Source organism: Hyperoodon ampullatus (genome assembly GCF_949752795.1).
Source record: "Hyperoodon ampullatus genome assembly, chromosome: 3".
Lineage (NCBI taxonomy): Eukaryota > Metazoa > Chordata > Mammalia > Artiodactyla > Ziphiidae > Hyperoodon > Hyperoodon ampullatus.
This window is the reverse complement of record NC_136916.1, coordinates 54,273,252-54,290,638: the sequence shown is the minus strand read 5'-3', so window position 1 is coordinate 54,290,638 and position 17,387 is coordinate 54,273,252. Positions and strand designations below refer to the sequence as shown.

General features: G+C 40.7%; 1 protein-coding gene across 2 annotated transcripts in view; it reads right to left on the bottom strand.

Moving 5' to 3' along the window:
- Positions 1–15,678, bottom strand: part of SNX1 (sorting nexin 1) — a gene marked incomplete at its 5' end in the record, with an annotated part of 36,726 nt that extends 21,048 nt beyond the window's left edge. For both annotated transcript variants that reach the window (XM_079698893.1, XM_079698894.1), the window contains 2 exons: positions 243–354; positions 15,520–15,678. In XM_079698893.1, the coding sequence (XP_079555019.1) occupies positions 243–354; positions 15,520–15,678 (271 nt within the window). The remainder of the gene's footprint in view (positions 1–242; positions 355–15,519) is intronic.
- Between the last annotated feature and the right edge of the window lie 1,709 nt (positions 15,679–17,387).

The window sequence follows — 17,387 nt, the reverse complement described above, 5'->3', positions numbered from 1 at the left end:
TCTGGCCACATTTATATTATTGTTTAACAATTTGTCTAAATCACATTCTTAAATAACTGTATGTTTATGTCTTACTCCCTAAACCTGTAAGAATCGTGATGGCAGGTACTGCCTTTTATTATGTTTTGGAATCCTCCACAATAGTATCTTACGTAGAGTTGTGTTTCTCATATATATACAGCTTTTTACTTTAACTCAGCAACTTAGAAGATTCCTAGCTTAAGTTTTGAGTCCATACTTGCCTGCAAAGAGATCCTGTGGCTCTTGGTCTTGTTCCTCATGGATCCCATTTTCTTTGGAGCCACTGTTGATGGGAAGGAGGGAAGCAATTCTCTTTGGAGACTGCGGCTTACTCTGAAAACAAAGAAATACTCTGAATACTCTGAATAAAATTGTACCATTAAAAACAAACCTAGGGCCTCCCTGGTGGCGCAGTGGTTGAGAGTCCGCCTGCCGATGCAGGGGATACGGGTTCGTGCCCCGGTCTGGGAGGATCCCATATGCCGCGGAGCGGCTGGGCCCGTGAGCCATGGCTGCTGAGCCTGCGCATCCGGAGCCTGTGCTCCGCAACGGGAGAGGCCACAACAGTGAGAGGCCCGCATACCACAAAAAAAAAAAAAAAAAAAAAAAAAAAAAAAAAAAAAAAAAAAACAAACCTAGAGGACTTCCCTGGCGGTCCAGTGGTTAAGACCCTGCACTTCCACTGCAGGGGACACGTTCAATCCCTGGTTAGGGAACTAAGATCCCCCATGCTGCTCCACACGGCCAAAAAAACCACCAAAAAACAAACCAACCTAGAAAGTGACTTCTGATGCACCCCTCAGTTGCTCCCTCAGGTGTTTAGGGGAAGACAGGATCACTAGTCAGCCAGTTTAATAAGCAGCAAATCATTATTAGTGATGTAAGTGTGGCCTGAGTGATCACAGAGCTAAAATAAACTCACACATTTTAGGGTTAATTTCTAACACTATAACCCTGCTGAGATGCCCTACCCCAAAGCACATGATGCCAACATGGGTATGTGTATACAAAGATAATTTTCAAAAGAACCTGTCCAAATGCATTTCTCCTCAGTTGATGACCTTTATTCTTTCAAATGCTGACAGGGCACATTCTAGTGTCCAGGACACCACACTAGAGACCATAAATCAAGCTCTGATCCTGACTTATTTTGTGGCCTTGGCTGAACCATTCACTGAAGCCCAGTTATGTGGATATTACCGACCCTCCTGACAGGCAAAGGAAGGTATGACACTTTAATGTTGTTTGTAAATATAACTTATCTTTTCATCCTTAACTTATAGAGACACAATTTTCAACCAGACTCGTGTCAGGCTAGCAGAAGAAAAACCAACCATGCTTAGCCTATGGGCACATGGTGAAAATACAGTCAGTCCATGACCTTTATCAAAAGCTCAGTGATCAGCCGCAAGCCAGTGTGGGGTGAGGCCCCAGACCGGTACCAGAGTGAACAAAGCTGGATTGTGTAGAAAACGAACAGAAAGCTGAGAATCTGACTTCAAAAGCCATGGTGTCATATTAGAGGGTTTTGAAGTCAGACCCCAAGGCCAAATCAGTTAAAAGACCTGACTTAAGGAATCTTTTATGAAACATTTCCTTAACAAACCTGAGGGTGTTTGTTCCTTGGAAACAGGCCCTTTCTGACCCAACAGAACAAAGTGAAATGACAGATTTTTTGGGTACTTTGAATCTGTCATGCAAACAGCTCCATCCCAGTACTGGTGCCACCCTCAGGGAAAGAAACTGTTACCAATATGTAGATTTATACTAGCAAACAACGAAATTTTCTACGCTAATAAAATTTAATGAGCTTTTAGTTGTATATGCTTAAATGTTACCAATTCTGTTAGAGACAGTGATCCTGTCTTCTAGCTGCTTCCACAATCTTAAAAAACAACCAAAAAAAAAAAAACATCACTGCCGAGACACAGACAACAAATAATAGGGCAAAACCAAACCCTACACTTCCCTTTTGCCTCTTAACTTGCCAACTACTTTCTTACACGTCTTACACACGTCCATCCTATACATGCTCTTGTGCTCTTGTACAGTATAGGGAATCTCATAAAAAGCCATCTGATGTCTTTTAATTCAGTTCCCACTAATGCCAGTCGCCTCTAGATGGAGATCTAAGAGAGATTAAAACTCAGATACATTAAGAATATACATATATAAATTTAATTTACTAGTAGCTCACCAGAGAGACTAAAGCAACAGGAAAAGAACAGGTTAGAATTTACCCATTTTTAACAACACCGAGAAGAACCCATTCTTGTGATACGAAGATGAATAAAGCCACCTTTCTATTTCTGTTTTATCATCTAAACTTGGAAGTTTAAAGATTAAGAAAATTTTCTGGAGCAATGCTAGAACAGCAGTCTGTTTGGGAGAAAATATTTGCAAACGAGACCGACAAGGGCTTTATTTCCAAAATATACAAATAGCTCATACAACTCAATAACAAAAAACCAAACAACCCAATCAAAGAATGGGCAGAAGACCTAAATAAACATTTCTCCAAAGAAGACATACAGATGACCAACAGGCACGTGAAAAGACGCTCAACATCGCTAATTATTAGAGAAATGCAAGTCAAAACTACAATGAGGTATTGCCTCACACGGATCAGAAGGGCCGTCATTAAAAAGTCTACAAATAACAAATGCTGTAGAGGGTGTGGAGAAAAGGGAACCCTCTTACACTGTTGGTGGGAATGTAAATTGGTGCAGCCACTATGGAAAACAGTATTGAGGTTCATTAAAAAACTGAAAGTAGAGTTGCCATATGATCCAGCAATCCCACTCCTGGGCATATACACAGAGAAAACTCTAATTCGAAAAGATACACACACCCCAATGTTCACAGCGGCACTATTTACAATAGCCAAGACATGGAAGCAACCTAAACGTCCACTGCTAGATGAATGGATAAAGCAGATGCGGTATATATATACAATGAATACTACTCAGCCATATTGCACGCACCTAGAGATTATCATACTAAGTGAAGTTAGACAGAAAAAGACAAATATATCACTTACATGTGGAATCTAAAATATGATACAAATGAACTTATTTACAAAACAGAAACAGATTCACAGACACAGAAAACAAACTTAAGGTTACCAAAGGGGAAAGGGGATGGGGAAGGGATAAATTAGGAGTTTGGGATTAGCAGATAAAAACTACTATATATAAAATAGATAAACAAGGTCCTACTATATAGCACAGGGAACTATATTCAATATCTTGTAATAAACCATAATGGAAAAGAACATGAAAAAGAATATATACACATATATAACCAAACACAGACACACACACACACACACACACACACGTATAACTGAATCAAGTTGCTATACACCAGAAACGAACACAACATTGTAAATCAACTATACTTCAATCAAAAAAACAAAAGAATAGCAGTCTGTCTTTCCCTATACTAATCAGAAAAGACAGATCCAGATGGATGGGATACTGTGGTGACAACTAGAGCACAACTACTTGTCATTCTTCCTCTACCAGATACCCTTCAAGCCCAAACCATACACTGCTTGACTAGAACTGTGATGAAAACAAAAGCTTGTACACTCTTAGTAAGCTAGGTAACAACTACCTTTGAGAATAGAAAACTGCTCCTCAAATATACTCTGGGACTCCATTCCAAAAACCACTCAAGGCTGAGTTCTAGGAAAGCTGAACATAGTTAGACTGATTATTGTATTTACTATTCTAATTTTTCCTCAGTAGTTCTTTTATAAAATTAATCTATGTACATAAAACTTTGTATTCTGTTTTTGCCCCCTTTGCCATCTGAGCAGTTTTTTCATGTCATTAAGGTTGTACAAAAATCCCACTTTTAGTGACTTAACTCTCTATCATATGGGTATACTACAACATAGTCATTTCCCTAATCATGGGCATTTAGACAGTTTCCAGGCTTTTATTTTTATCATCACAAAAAATATGGTGATGTCTATCCCTATATATAAGTCTACATCTGATTATTTCCTTGAGATAGATTCTTAAGCAGAATTATTCAATGAAATTTTCAAAGGCTCTACTAAGCTCCCTTCCAGAAAGATCACAATTTGCATCCACCCCCAGGCCCCCACCCCACACCACCATAGCAACATTAAGCATTCTCCCTCTCTCTAAAAAATCTTTGTAGGTTAACTAGTTGTAAGTTGTCTTGTTCCCACATGTTTACTGGCCATCTGAATCCCTGTGATGTGTTTTGATGTCCTTTGCCCATTTTTTATGCTAAGTTAGCGTTACTTAGATGTACACTTCTCTTACATAAGTATGTTAACTCTCTCTCTGGCATATTGTACAGTACCCACGCCCCCAATTTTATCTCTTTTCTCTTTGTTTTATTTTTGATCTTAGCAAATTTATTTTCAATTGACTGATTTGGATTGGCACTGGCCTATTTCTTTAGGCTGAAGAGTACCCAGCACACAGTTGTCCTTTGGGGCATATTCTCAAGTTTTACTTAAAATCAAATGCAAGAGAAGCTGAGCAGAGCTATTTTTAAGGATAAGAAGAAATGAACCCCTGTTCATGGTACCCAACATTTATACAGGACTGTTAATAGAAAACAAGTCTTCCATGAGACTAGAGTTTATAATAATAGCTTACTTCTCATCAAAATAAATAGCCACCTGGCATTAAAACATAACATATTTCATATGCCATGCCCAAGGTTAAAAGCTTAATTTTCATCAGTATTAAGGAATGATTTATATTAAAAAGCTAATTTTGAAGCAACAGTTTAAATTTTAGGAAGGACACATTTTTGGGGGCAGAGGCACACTGATTACAGAGTGACAAAATCAATACTAAAAATAAGGCTTGCTTTATAATCCATATTTTAAAAATCTCTTAATAGTAAGTCACAAAACTCTGAAGGGGGCTAACTTTCTAGGCAATAGATAAAACTATTTTCTGTGATGAAATTTTTTAAATTTATTTTTTATTGAAGTATAGTTAATGTACAATACTGTATAAGTTACAGGTGTACAGAACAGTGATAAACAATTTTTAAAGGTCATACTCCATTTATAGTTATTATAAAATATTGGCTATATTCCCTGTGTTATACAATATATCCTTATAATTTATTTTATACATAGTACCTTGTACCTCTTAATTCCCTATCCCTATACTACCCCTCTCCCTTCCCTCTCCCTACTGGTAACCACTAGTTTGTTCTCTATATCTGTGAGTCTGCTTCTTTTTTGTTATATTCACTAGTTTGTTGTATTTTTCAGATTCCACATATAAGTGATATCATACAGTATTTGTCTTTCATCTTTCTCTGTCTGACATATTTCACTTAGTATAATACCCTCCAAGTCCATTCCTATTGTTGCAAATGACAAAATTTCATTTTTTATGACTGAGTAGTATTCCATTGTGTGTGTGTGTGTGTGTGTATATATATATATATATATATATATATATTTTTTTACCACATCTTAATCCCTTCATCTGTTGATGGACACTTAGGTTGTTTGCATATCCTGGCAATGGTAAATAATGCTGCTACGAACATTGGGGTGCATTATCTTTTCAAATTAGTGTTTTATGGATATACACCCAGGTAGAAGTGCTGGGTCATATGGTAGTTCCATTTTTAGTTTTTTAAGAAACTTCCATACTGTTTTACAATTCATATATATTTTATGTGTTGCAATTCATGGTCATTATTATCATTACTTAAGCTCAAATCATTCCATCTTTGGCCAGTGGGAACCTCTTCAAGTTGGCTCTGAGTGGGTTTTTTTGTCTTTTTTTTGCGGTATGCAGGCCTCTCACTGTTGTGGCCTCTCCCGTTGCGAAGCACAGGCTCTGGACGTGCAGGCTCAGCGGCCATGGCTCACGGGCCTAGCCGCTCCGCGGCATGTGGGATCTTCCCGGACTGGGGCACAAACCCGCGTCCCCTGCATCGGCAGGCAGACTCTCAACCACTATGCCACCAAGGAAGCCTGGGGTTGACTTAGTATTTTTGACGTGACCCTGTAGTCTTTGACAGCTTCCTTGTTATCTGTAATGACAAGATTGTCCAGGCTCTTTTTGTACGTTTCCTACCTCACACCTGAAATCAGCCTGTTCTACGAGAACAAGAAGCCCTGGTTTCTTGAAATAGTATTTCAAGACCACGATCTGATCACTAGGGGTATTCAGAGGTACCTGGGTTCATCGGTGTTTCTAGAGCTTTTCAGTAGATAGATATAGATACACACATTTGTTTTTAAAATGTTTCATGTGTTCATACTGACATTTTCCATTCAAATATCAAGACTACAAATTTCAAGTCTCCTTTCTTTCATATAAGAATTCTGATTCTCAAGAACACAGTGGATGATAGGATTAGACTGTCTCGTAAGTATTCACTTGATTTATCCCACATTACAGTCTCAGGATAACAATGCTGATACTATCACCAACTACTATGGTTACTGAAAACAGTTAAACATTTTTTTGCAAATGTTATCCCCATTCCCTTTCCTTTTTAAAAAATATAGCTGTGGGCTTCCCTGGTGGCGCAGTGGCTGAGAGTCCACCTGCCGACGCAGGGGACACAGGTTCGTGCCCTGGTCCAGGAAGATCCCACATGCTGCGGAGCGGCTGAGCCCGTGAGCCATGGCCGCTGAGCCTGCGCATCCAGAGCCTGTGCTCCGCAATGGGAGAGGCCACAACAGTGAGAGGCCCGTATACCGCAAAAAAATAAATAAATAAAAAATATAGTTGTTTTATATCTGTAGTGTCAGAGCGTACGACCATGACATATGATGCTCTCTCCTTTTTATTCCTCTTTAAGTCTGAATTCTATAGGCAACTGCATCTTCAGTGCTCACCACCGGTCCATATGTCGATGTGTCTTCAATCATTTTGGCTGTCTAAGGAAGGGCTCAGAGGAACAGTATTCTCTGGGTTCTTGTGCTTCTGTTTGTAATTACAGGAGCACTCAGACAGCCTAATCCTAATTCTCAGAGAGTCACTAGAAAGATATGCCAGCAAGACAGCACTTGTGTTAAGAGCAAACGGGTATTCCTTGCCAATTACTGGCTTCAAACCATGAGGCTCAGGCTACTAATGAAATTTTCTTAGGTCAGGGAAGGACAGATGTGGGCTTCCTGTCCCCCAGAGCTGACACAGCCATTCAGTACTGAAAAGTACTGCTGTGACTCCGGGGATCTTCTGTTTAGGTTAACCAGTTTTGATTCTTCCTCATGTTGCTCAATTGCTCTTTGCTCCAGGCAGAATCTTTGCATTATGTTCAAGGGACCTCAGAAGGTAGTACAATTGAAATACTCAATTGCATTTAGAGGATGAATCCAAATAAAAAGCTCAAGTAACAGTGCTCCTGGAAAACTGGGTACATACTCATTTTCCGATGAAAAATTTGGATAATTTAGTTAAGGCAAGATGGAGCTACGGAATTGTGTGACAAGGAACGGACAATTAGGAATAAGTCAACCCCAGAAGTTATACCCAGATGATAAAATGGCAGTCACGAAGTCTTTAAAAATTACCCTGGTAAGGCTTCCCTGGTGGTGCAGTGGTTAAGAATCTGCCTGCCAATGCAGGGGACACGAGTTTGAGCCCTGGCCTGGGAAGATCCCACATGCCGCGGAGCAACTAAACCTGTGTGCCACAGCTACAGAAACCCGCGCGCCTACAGCCCACGCTCCGCAACAAGAAAAGCCACCGCAATGAGAAGCCCGCGCACTGCAACGGAGTAGCCCCGGCTCGCCGCAACCAGAGAAAGCCCGCGCACAGCAACAAAGACCCAACGCAGCCCAAAAAAAAAAACTTACACTGGAAGACCTTGGCATGAAATACTGCTCCTTTTGCCACCTTTACTTCTGGGGAGAAATGAGCTAAGTGGGGCAGTGTATTAGTTTTCTATCATGGCTGTGACAAATTATCACAAATTTAACAGATTAAACAATGGAAATTTATTCATTTATAGTTCTGTAGAAGTCAATACAGGTCTCCCTGAGCTAAAATCAAGGTATCATCACGGCTGCATTCCTTTCTGGAGGTTCTAGGGGAGAATGTTTCCTTGCTCTTTCTAGCTTCTAGAAGCTGCCTACATTCCTTGGCTCATGGCCCACTTCCTCCATCTTCAAAGCCAACAATGTTACATCTCTCTGTGCCTTTCTTCTGAAGGTAGTGACTCTGTCTCTTCCATTTTTAAAGGATCCTTGTGGTTACACTGGGCCTACTCAGATCATCCAGGATAATTTCCCTACTTTAAGGTCAGCTGATTAGCAACCTTAATCCCAACTTCAAATTTACCCTTTGCTTTGTAACTTAAGACCCTCACAGGCTCCAGGAATAGGAGTGGACATGCTGGAGGGGGAAGTCATTCCGCCTACCGCAGGCAGTGACTCCTCTCCCACACCATGTTTCAAAAATGGCACAAATGCACTAAAAGTTTCTGTGCTTAGGAAAATGGACATTAAGTGTCCCCTGGATTTGGTACATCTTACTCTACAAACTGGGTGAATATCTAACTAACCTAAATAATTTCACAGTATTACCCCCTCTCATAATGTAAGGAGTTAAAGTAGGGATTCTTATGTGGGGTCCATGAGCCACAGAATTGAGAATTGGGCCTATGAATTTAAATGGGAATAAAATTACAATTTACCTTTCACTAACCTCTAACTGAAATTCAGCATTTTCTTCAATTATAAAGACAGGCAACAAACCATGAGTAGTAGCAGTACCTGAGACATAGCTAATAAAAATTAGATATTTTTATTTGATATTACAGTTATTACAGGCCTTAAAATATCATTTATGCTCATCTCAATTTAAAAATCACGGAAGTTATTAGACCTATCCCTAGATATTATTTAAAGCATTAAAAAAAAAGCATATAACATAAAATTGTTCTAATGTTTTGATAATTACATTTTAGTACAATTGGTTTCCTTTGTAATATTATATATTTTATACATTTAAGAACATTATTCTGAGAATGGGTCCACAGACTTCCCTGGACTGCTAATGGGTCCATGACACAAAAAAGGTAGAGAACCTCTGAGCTAGTTCCTCTAGGACTAATGAAAATGGAAAAGGGGGAGCTAGAAGGGTGGGGAAAATGAGCCTGAAACTGACCACTGAGCTAGTAAAGGAAAACCATGAGCAAGTGCAGTAGAGACCTCAAAGTGAAAGGCCATCCATGATCTACCAAAATTTAGCTACAGACATTCTACTGAATCCTCTGGTGTAACTTCCATACCAAATTTTTGGGGTCTCAAACTAATATAACTTGGAAGGGCCTGGAACTGAAGAAGGATCAGAGTACTAATGGTGCATTAGCTTCTAAATTGAAAAAGCAGAACAAACCCAGTTCAAATCTGCTCTGAAAGCAAAACGAAGCCCCAGCTGTCCATTTGACTAAGCAAAAGAATAAGCCAGACAAAGTTGAGCAACAGGCTTTTCCTGGAGATGAGATACTTATGGCTACTTGCTCTAGTAACTATCAACTACTCATGATTTATTTATGACAGCAGTTACTGAAGAGTGCTGAGAAGCTTTGAGGACCAAGGGAAAGAAATTAGAGTGTTCTTTTTCCTCTCCCTTCTCCCAGCCAAATGAATCGCAAGTGGCCAAGTCATTAGAGTTACACTGACATCTGAGTAAGTAAAGGGGCAGCAACTCCCTACAGAACCTGGAAGTCGGATCACAACCTTAGTTGCTTCTCTCATAAGCCCCAAACTCTAATTTTATTTCATTTTTATTTATTTATTTATTTTTTATTTTGGCTGAGTTGGGTCTTCGTTGCTGCGTGCGGGTTTTCTCTAGTTGCAGTGAGTGGGGGCTACTCTTCGTTGTGGTGCATGGGCTCTAGGCACGCGGGTTTCAGTAGTTGTGGCACGTGGGCTCAATAGTTGTGGCTCGAGGGCTCTAGAGCACAGGCTCAGTAGTTGTGGTGCATGGGCTTAGTTGCCCCGCAGCACATGGGATCTTCCCGGACCAGGGCTCGAACCCATGTCCCCTGCATTGGCAGGCGGATTCTTAACCACTGTGCCACAGGGAAGCACCCCCAACTCTTATTTTAAATACATTTTAAGTTGGGTTCTTATTAGTCATCTTTAAAAGTCTTCTCTCATGCCCCTTTCTCCAAAAGTGTTTTGTAACTACTTTTGTTAGCTTCTCCTCCATAACCTTGAAAGCTAGGTTAACTGCTAGTATAAGTCTATGATCAAGAAACCAATGAGTCTATGTACTTCAGGAAAATCTAAACTTATTAGAAGTTTACAATTTGAGCTGAGCATTAAAATGAATCTTTAGACAAAACACCAGTTACTGACTTTTCCAAGAACATCTGTATCAGACCTGTGTGAAAAATGTGTAATTTCAACTTCTGATCTTTTGATCAGATCTGACCACTTGATGTGATGTTAGCTCCAAAAACAAGTGCTTGAGACAATATGCCTACAGAAAATACTACAAACTAGATGGACAGTTACCCATGACTATTTACTAATATTAATTGTAAATGACTATACCATTAACTAAAGAAACTAAGTATTAAATCTGTTTAAAAATACTGTTGTATAGATTAACTCTAAGAAGTCTGATTAGGGGACTTCCCTGGTGGTGCAGTGGTTAAGAATCTGCCTGCCAAGGCAGGGGACACGGGTTCAAGCCCTGGTCCAGGAAGATCCCACTTGCCGCGGAGCAGCTAAGCCCGTGTGCCACAACTACTGAGCCTGCGAGCCACAACTACTGAGCCTGCGCACCACAACTACTGAAGCCCGCATGCTTAGAGCCCATGCTCCACAACAAGAGAAGCCACCGCAATGAGAAGCCTGCGCACCACAACAAAGAGTAGCCCCCGCTTGCCGCAACTAGAGAAAGCCCGTGTGCAGCAATGAAGACCTAACACAGCCATAAATAAATAAATAAATAAATAAATTTATTTAAAAAAAAAAAAAGAAGTCTGATTAGGAACAGAGAAAGGACAGTATCAAGAAACTTACTGAGGACATGTTATACCTTTGGGAATAGCCACCATGCATTTTGCAGAACAGAGAATTAAAATCTTAGCCAGTTAAACTATCAATTTCCTTAAGAGCTTTTAATGAAATTACCAACTTATATCCAGATCTAAAAAAGTTATCCTATAAGCACTCAAAAGGAAATAAACTGGTCTTAAAAAAGAGCTGAGATAACATTGTAAAATGGTGCAACTGCTATGGAAAACAGTATGGAGGTTCCTCAAAAACTTAGAAATAGAACTACCTTATGATCCAGCAATCCCACTTCCGAGTATATATCCAAAAGAATTGAAAGCAGGGTCTCAAAGAGGTATTTGCATACCCATAGCAGCACTACTCATAGAGCCAAAAGGCAGAAGTAACCCAAATGTCCACTGAAGGATATGTATGGATAAACGAAATGTGGTCTATACATTTGATGGAATATTATTCAGCCTTAAAAAGGAAGGAAATTATGATACATGCTACAACATGGATGCATCTTGAGGATACTGTGCTAAGTGAAATAAACCAGTCACAAAAAAGACAAATACTGTATGAGTCCACTTTATGAGGTTATCTAAAGCAGTCAAATTCATAGAAACAGAAAGTAGAATGGTGGCTACCAGGGGCCCAGGGGAGGGGGATAAGGGGAGTTGTTATTTAATGCAGGAGATCTGTTTCACACAAATGTGAGTATACTTAGTACTACTGAACTGTACAATTTAAAATGGTTATGATGATAAATTTTGTCGTGTGTTTTATACCACAATTTTTAAAAAGCTGATTTGTTTCCCCCTCAGGATACATGTTATATTGATCATAAATGTAGGACTGGATTCTAAAAATACCATGTCCTTTTCTGTCTAAATGTTAATATGTAACTTATGTTTATATAATTCCCTATAGTCCATAAAACACTGTCAATCAGAAGCCAATTGCTATCCTTGACTTTTGACTACCAATAAAGGCTAGTGATATTGTTCTTTGAACACCAGTGGAAATATGTAAATAAGTCTTGATTAGCCAAAGACAATTCTTTCAATATATGACTTTTCATTTTCAAGTCCCCTGCTATTTTGTCCTTATCCTATTCTTTTTTTCTAGCCATTTCTCTAATTACGAGGGTTTCAATTTAAGAATATGAGTGGTGAGAAAAAAAAATCTAATTGGTATAATGTATCATCAAATGAAGAAGTTACCAGATTTGGCCAAAACCTGAACAAAGGATATCATTAATCTATGTTTCCCTCCTTTTTCTCAGCATGGAAAAGGCCACCACAGTTCTCCTCTTTTATTCAGAGGACAAATCTAATGGTGGTCCTGGCATACTGCTAAAAAGAGATGGGCATATAAGAGCTTCTGGGAAGGCAGATAAAGAACTTGCTTCAATTTTACCTTTCCGGTTTAGAAGTATGCAAATAAGACCAGTGAGGTCAAATGAGATGCAAAAACATGTATGCTATTTAGTCTTTTTTTTTTTTTTGAGGTACAAGGGCCTCTCACTGTTGTGGCCTCTCCCGTTGCGGAGCACAGGCTCCGGACGCGCAGGCTCAGCGGCCGTGGCTCACGGGCCCAGCCGCTCCGCGGCATGTGGGATCTTCCCAGACCGGGGCACGAACCCGTGTCCCCTGCATCGGCAGGCGGACTCTCAACCACTGCGCCACCAGGGAAGCCCTAGTCTTTTTAATATAACAATTTTAAGAATTAGAAGAACCGAAAAGGGGCTCTAATTTAGTCTCTCTTTTTACTAAGGGAAAAATGAATCCTATCCTAGAACTAAGAAAGTTTTAACTAAATAGATACATATCTGGATTCAGGTCCAATCAAAGATTCGATAATATATTTAAAATTTTAGACCTTTTTATTCATAGGTCCACAAAGTAAGAGGCATAAAGAAGATAAGGTCTTGAGTATTCTTAAGAACCAGAACTTCCACAAGCTGGTTTTCAGGCTTAAGGCAATGATTTCAGATTTGTTTTAATAATCCTTTTAACTCCAGTCTATCCCATTCCAATAATTAGTTTGTAGATCCTAAAATGCATATCAGGGGCTGCTCTTTCCATTAGAAATCAAATCATATTTTTATTACCATATTAACAAAGCCTCTAGGGCTCTAAAAGAGAGCAGATGGGATGATTAACAGCAGCAGCTGTTACACCAATGTCCAGGAAATTACATGCATACCAAAAATGAGTTTTAAATTTTATATGCCTCTGCTTCTCAATTCTTTAATGCTCCTCTCTTTGCCTCCAACATGCAACAAAACCCAGTATGAAGATAAACTTAAATCAGTAGGATGCTACTGAAGTCATTAAGTGCCTACTTTGATGGCTTTTAATCAAATCAATCTTATTACCAGTTTGATTTTGATAAATTATATTAACCATTTTTAAGATTAATTAGTTTAACTTTTCTAATTCATTATTAGATTTTGTGGGTTTTTTGATTCTTCGAGTAATTCTAGTTTACAAAATGCTCAACTGTTCTACGTGTTTTACAGGTATTCTAATTTAATCCTCACAATAATGGTGGAGGTAAATACTATTACTATTCACATTTTACAGGTGAGGAAACTGTACAGAGTAAATGAGTACCCTGCCCAAGGTTAAGCCAGCAAGTAACAGAGCCTGGATTTAAACCAGGCTTCAAAGCCCACTTTCTTTATTACTTTATTCTTCAATCTTGTTCCTTAAGATACAGAAGCACTGCAATCCATCTTCTCACACTGGCTCACAACTAAAGCATTTATTGTAATATAATTTGTATTGACTATTTAACAAAAAATTCACAGCCTAACTAGTGAGGAATCTTGGGGTCTTGGCTTTCTGAAGATTAACATTAGGACAGGCTGCTAAAAAATGGCTTACAGGTGGCATTTTAGTTCCCTCAGCAACTCAATTTTCCTGGATCAAAATCTAAATAAAAATAATTTGGCTTTCTGTGGTAGAACAAGTTCATTCTGACCCCCTCCTCCTTCCCTTAGATGGAAATTAGTCAAAGTATTTTCACTATCTTAGGAGACAAGTGTGGATGCCTCTGGGAAGTAATCTGGTGAGACCAATCAAATCACAACCTCTTGAACTTACTTAGAGAACTTTAGAAAATAACAACTCATCCTTCCAGGGTCCTTTTTGAAAAATAAATCATCATTTACCAATGTGACCAATTGCTTTCAGAGCCAGAGTCTCTGTTTTCAGATGTTCAGTCTGACTATCTACCATCTCAGCAGTTATCAACAGTCGCTGTTCTGCATGGCTTATGAGGGAATTACTAAAGGAATAGACAGGTTTGTTTTAAATGGGATACAGAACTAAATTAGCAGCAAGAGTTATTTCTCAGAATAACAGAGACTTCATTTGACAGTCTGAGCTGTTATATAAGCATAAGCAAATACTTTTTGAGCTGGGATTATGGACTTAATTCCTAAATACAGTAACGGAAAAATCTAATGATTATCACAGAAGACATTGCCAAGAAACTTAACCTTTTTCTGACTCAAATGAGAGAAGCCTCCAATTTTTTCAGACACATGCTTGCATAAAGAATTTAAAGCTGTTTTATTTAGTCACTCATATACTGAGTAGCTACTATGAAGCTAAGCATTAACCAAGATAGAAAGATACATAAATTCACTCCTAGCACTGAAGAAGTTTTCAACCTGGAACTAACTGTATCAAGTGGTATGAGTCAGTATTCTTATAAAACAGCCCAAAAACATCTCCATTGGTTCCAGAAATGATTACTGATTTCCACATTCCACATATAAAGATGAGTTTTTTCCAATACCTAACTCTTATAAGAAACCCGGATATTACTATGGGAAACACCATTTCCTCCTCTCATTTACAGATTTGCTCCCACTGAGGTAGTTAGGCACAAAAAAAAGGGACAAAGTTTTCGATCTACGTAGTGGTTTATCTGGCAGGACCTTTTTTTCAACCGACATCTGGCAGGATTTTCCTAGAGATCAAAGGAGTCAACTTAATTCTCCTAGACTAAGATCCAGAAAGGGCCTTTAGTAATCACCGGTAAGGATGGAGCTAACGAAAGGATGTGTGAGCAGGTCACTATCCTGGCCAACTCCAGATAACATTATTCATCCTTGGAACAGTAAGGCGAGGTAAAGGAAAGTCTGCACCCCACCCCCTTATCTTGATCTATTAAATCAGCCCGGCAGGAAACCACCAGCAAACCAGCCCCGTGAGTCCGTGGGGCCGCAAGGCAGGGCCAAATGCCCGCCTCGGCGGCTCTTCGCTGTCAGGGACCTCAGCTGAGAAGCCACCACATCCCTAACTCCTCACCGTCCGCCCAGAGGCGGGGAAGCCGGGCCCTACGTCTCGGTGCTCATCTAGAACCCAAGCCACGACTACTGTCACCAACGTAATTAGGTCTCGCCGGGCCCACTCTGCCCAGCCTCCCCAACCCTCGCTTAGCCTCGCTTTCCTTTGGGGGCGCCCGCCCGCCTGCCCCGAAGGGTGCGAACTCACGGCCTCCGAGGCGCCGGTGAAAATATCCTCCCCCTCGGTGTCGCTGTCCCCGGCCTCTGGTTCTGACCCCCCGACCGCTCCCTCGGACTCCGGCTCCAGGACGGGGAAGGGCGGAGGGAGTCTTCCCGAAGCGCTACAGCCACCACCCCCCGACGCCATCTTCCTCCACCCACGGCGGAAGCCGCAACAACAACTTTATAAAGAGATAGTGCCGCGAGCAAAGCGTTCCAGCGGCTCGGAGAGGGATGGCCGCTACCAGTCCCACGGGGCGCGCGGGGCGGGGCCTACGCGCTGGGGGCGGGGCGGGACGACACGTGGCTCCTGCCCAGCCAATCCAAACCCTGGGTCTCAGGGCAGAGCTCTTAACCTACGGGGCAAAGGGACAGAAAAGGAGGCGCTCGGGGACGTGCATGTTCTAAACTGTTCTTTGTGCTCTAGATAGCTTTATCTACCGGGCTTCTTAAGGAGATGAAGAAGCGAGTCTGAAAACCTCTTGGTGCCACCAACCCATGCCAAGCACAGTGGCTACATAGAGCTTCAATAAACATTTTTTAAAAATTATTTATATTTTTAGTTGTTGCTTTCCTTGGGTCTTCGTCGCTGTGTGCAGGCTTTCTCTAGTTGCCACGAGTGGGGGGCTACCCTTTGTTGTGGTGCGCGGGCTTCTCATTGAGGTGGCTTCTCTTGAGCACGGGATCTAGGTGCATGGGCTTCAGTAGTGGTGGCACGCGGTCTCAGTAGTTGTGGCTTGTGGGCTCTAGAGCGCAGGCTCAGTAGCTGTGGTGCACAGGCTTAGTTCCTCCGCAGTATGTGGGATCTTCATGGGCCAGGGCTCAAACCCATGTCCCCCGCATTGGCAGGCGGATTCTTAACCACTGCGCCACCAGGGAAGTCCTCAATAAATATTTTTGATTGAGGTCTCTGAACAGATACAGTAAAGTTTTGCTATTCATTCTTTCAACAACATTTAGTTAATTCATTCAAGAAATATATATTGAGCATCTACTGTGTGCCTGGCACCCTGCTATGCGTTTGAGATATAGAAATAAAGATGCTTCTGGCCCACTAGGTGCTTGAGGGAGATGGGCATGTAAGTGAACAGTGCTATAATGTGCTGTGGGAGCATAGTAAAAGAGATCATCAATTCTGTTTGGAGAAGGCGGGATGCCTCAAAGAGGAGATGAGACTTCAGTGTTCTAAATTTGATCACAAGGAAGTTAGAATTATCCTCTCAATTGCTGTGGGGTAAGTGGAGTGGAACAGATGGCAGGGGAATTATTAAACTCTGAATGAAATTTTCCTGGGACCTAAATTATTCACTGGTTGTCTGGTGGGCCTAAAATCTAATCAGCTAGACAAGAGTTTAAAGATAAATTGGAGGAATGTTACTCAGCCATAAAAAGAAACGAAATTGAGTTATTTGTAGTGAGGTGGATGGACCTAGAGTCTGTCATACTGAGTGATGTAAGTCAGAAAGAGAAAAATAAATACCGTATGCTGACATATATATATGGAATCTAAAAAAAGAAAATGGTACTGATGAACCTAGATGCAGGGCAGGGATAAAGAGGTAGACATAGAGAATGGACTTGATGACATGGGGTGGGAGGGAGAAGCTGGGGCAAAGTGAGAGTAGCATTGACATCTACACTACCGAATGTTAAACAGTTGGTTGCTGGGAAGCAGCAGGATAGCACCAGGAGATCGGCTCGGTGCTTTGCGATGACCTAGAGGGGTGGGATAGGGAGGATGGGAGGGAAGATCAATAGGGAGGGGATATGGGGGCACGTGTATGCATATGGCTGATTCGCTTTGTTGTGCAACAGAAACTAACAGGTATTGTGAAGCAATTATACTCCAATAAATAT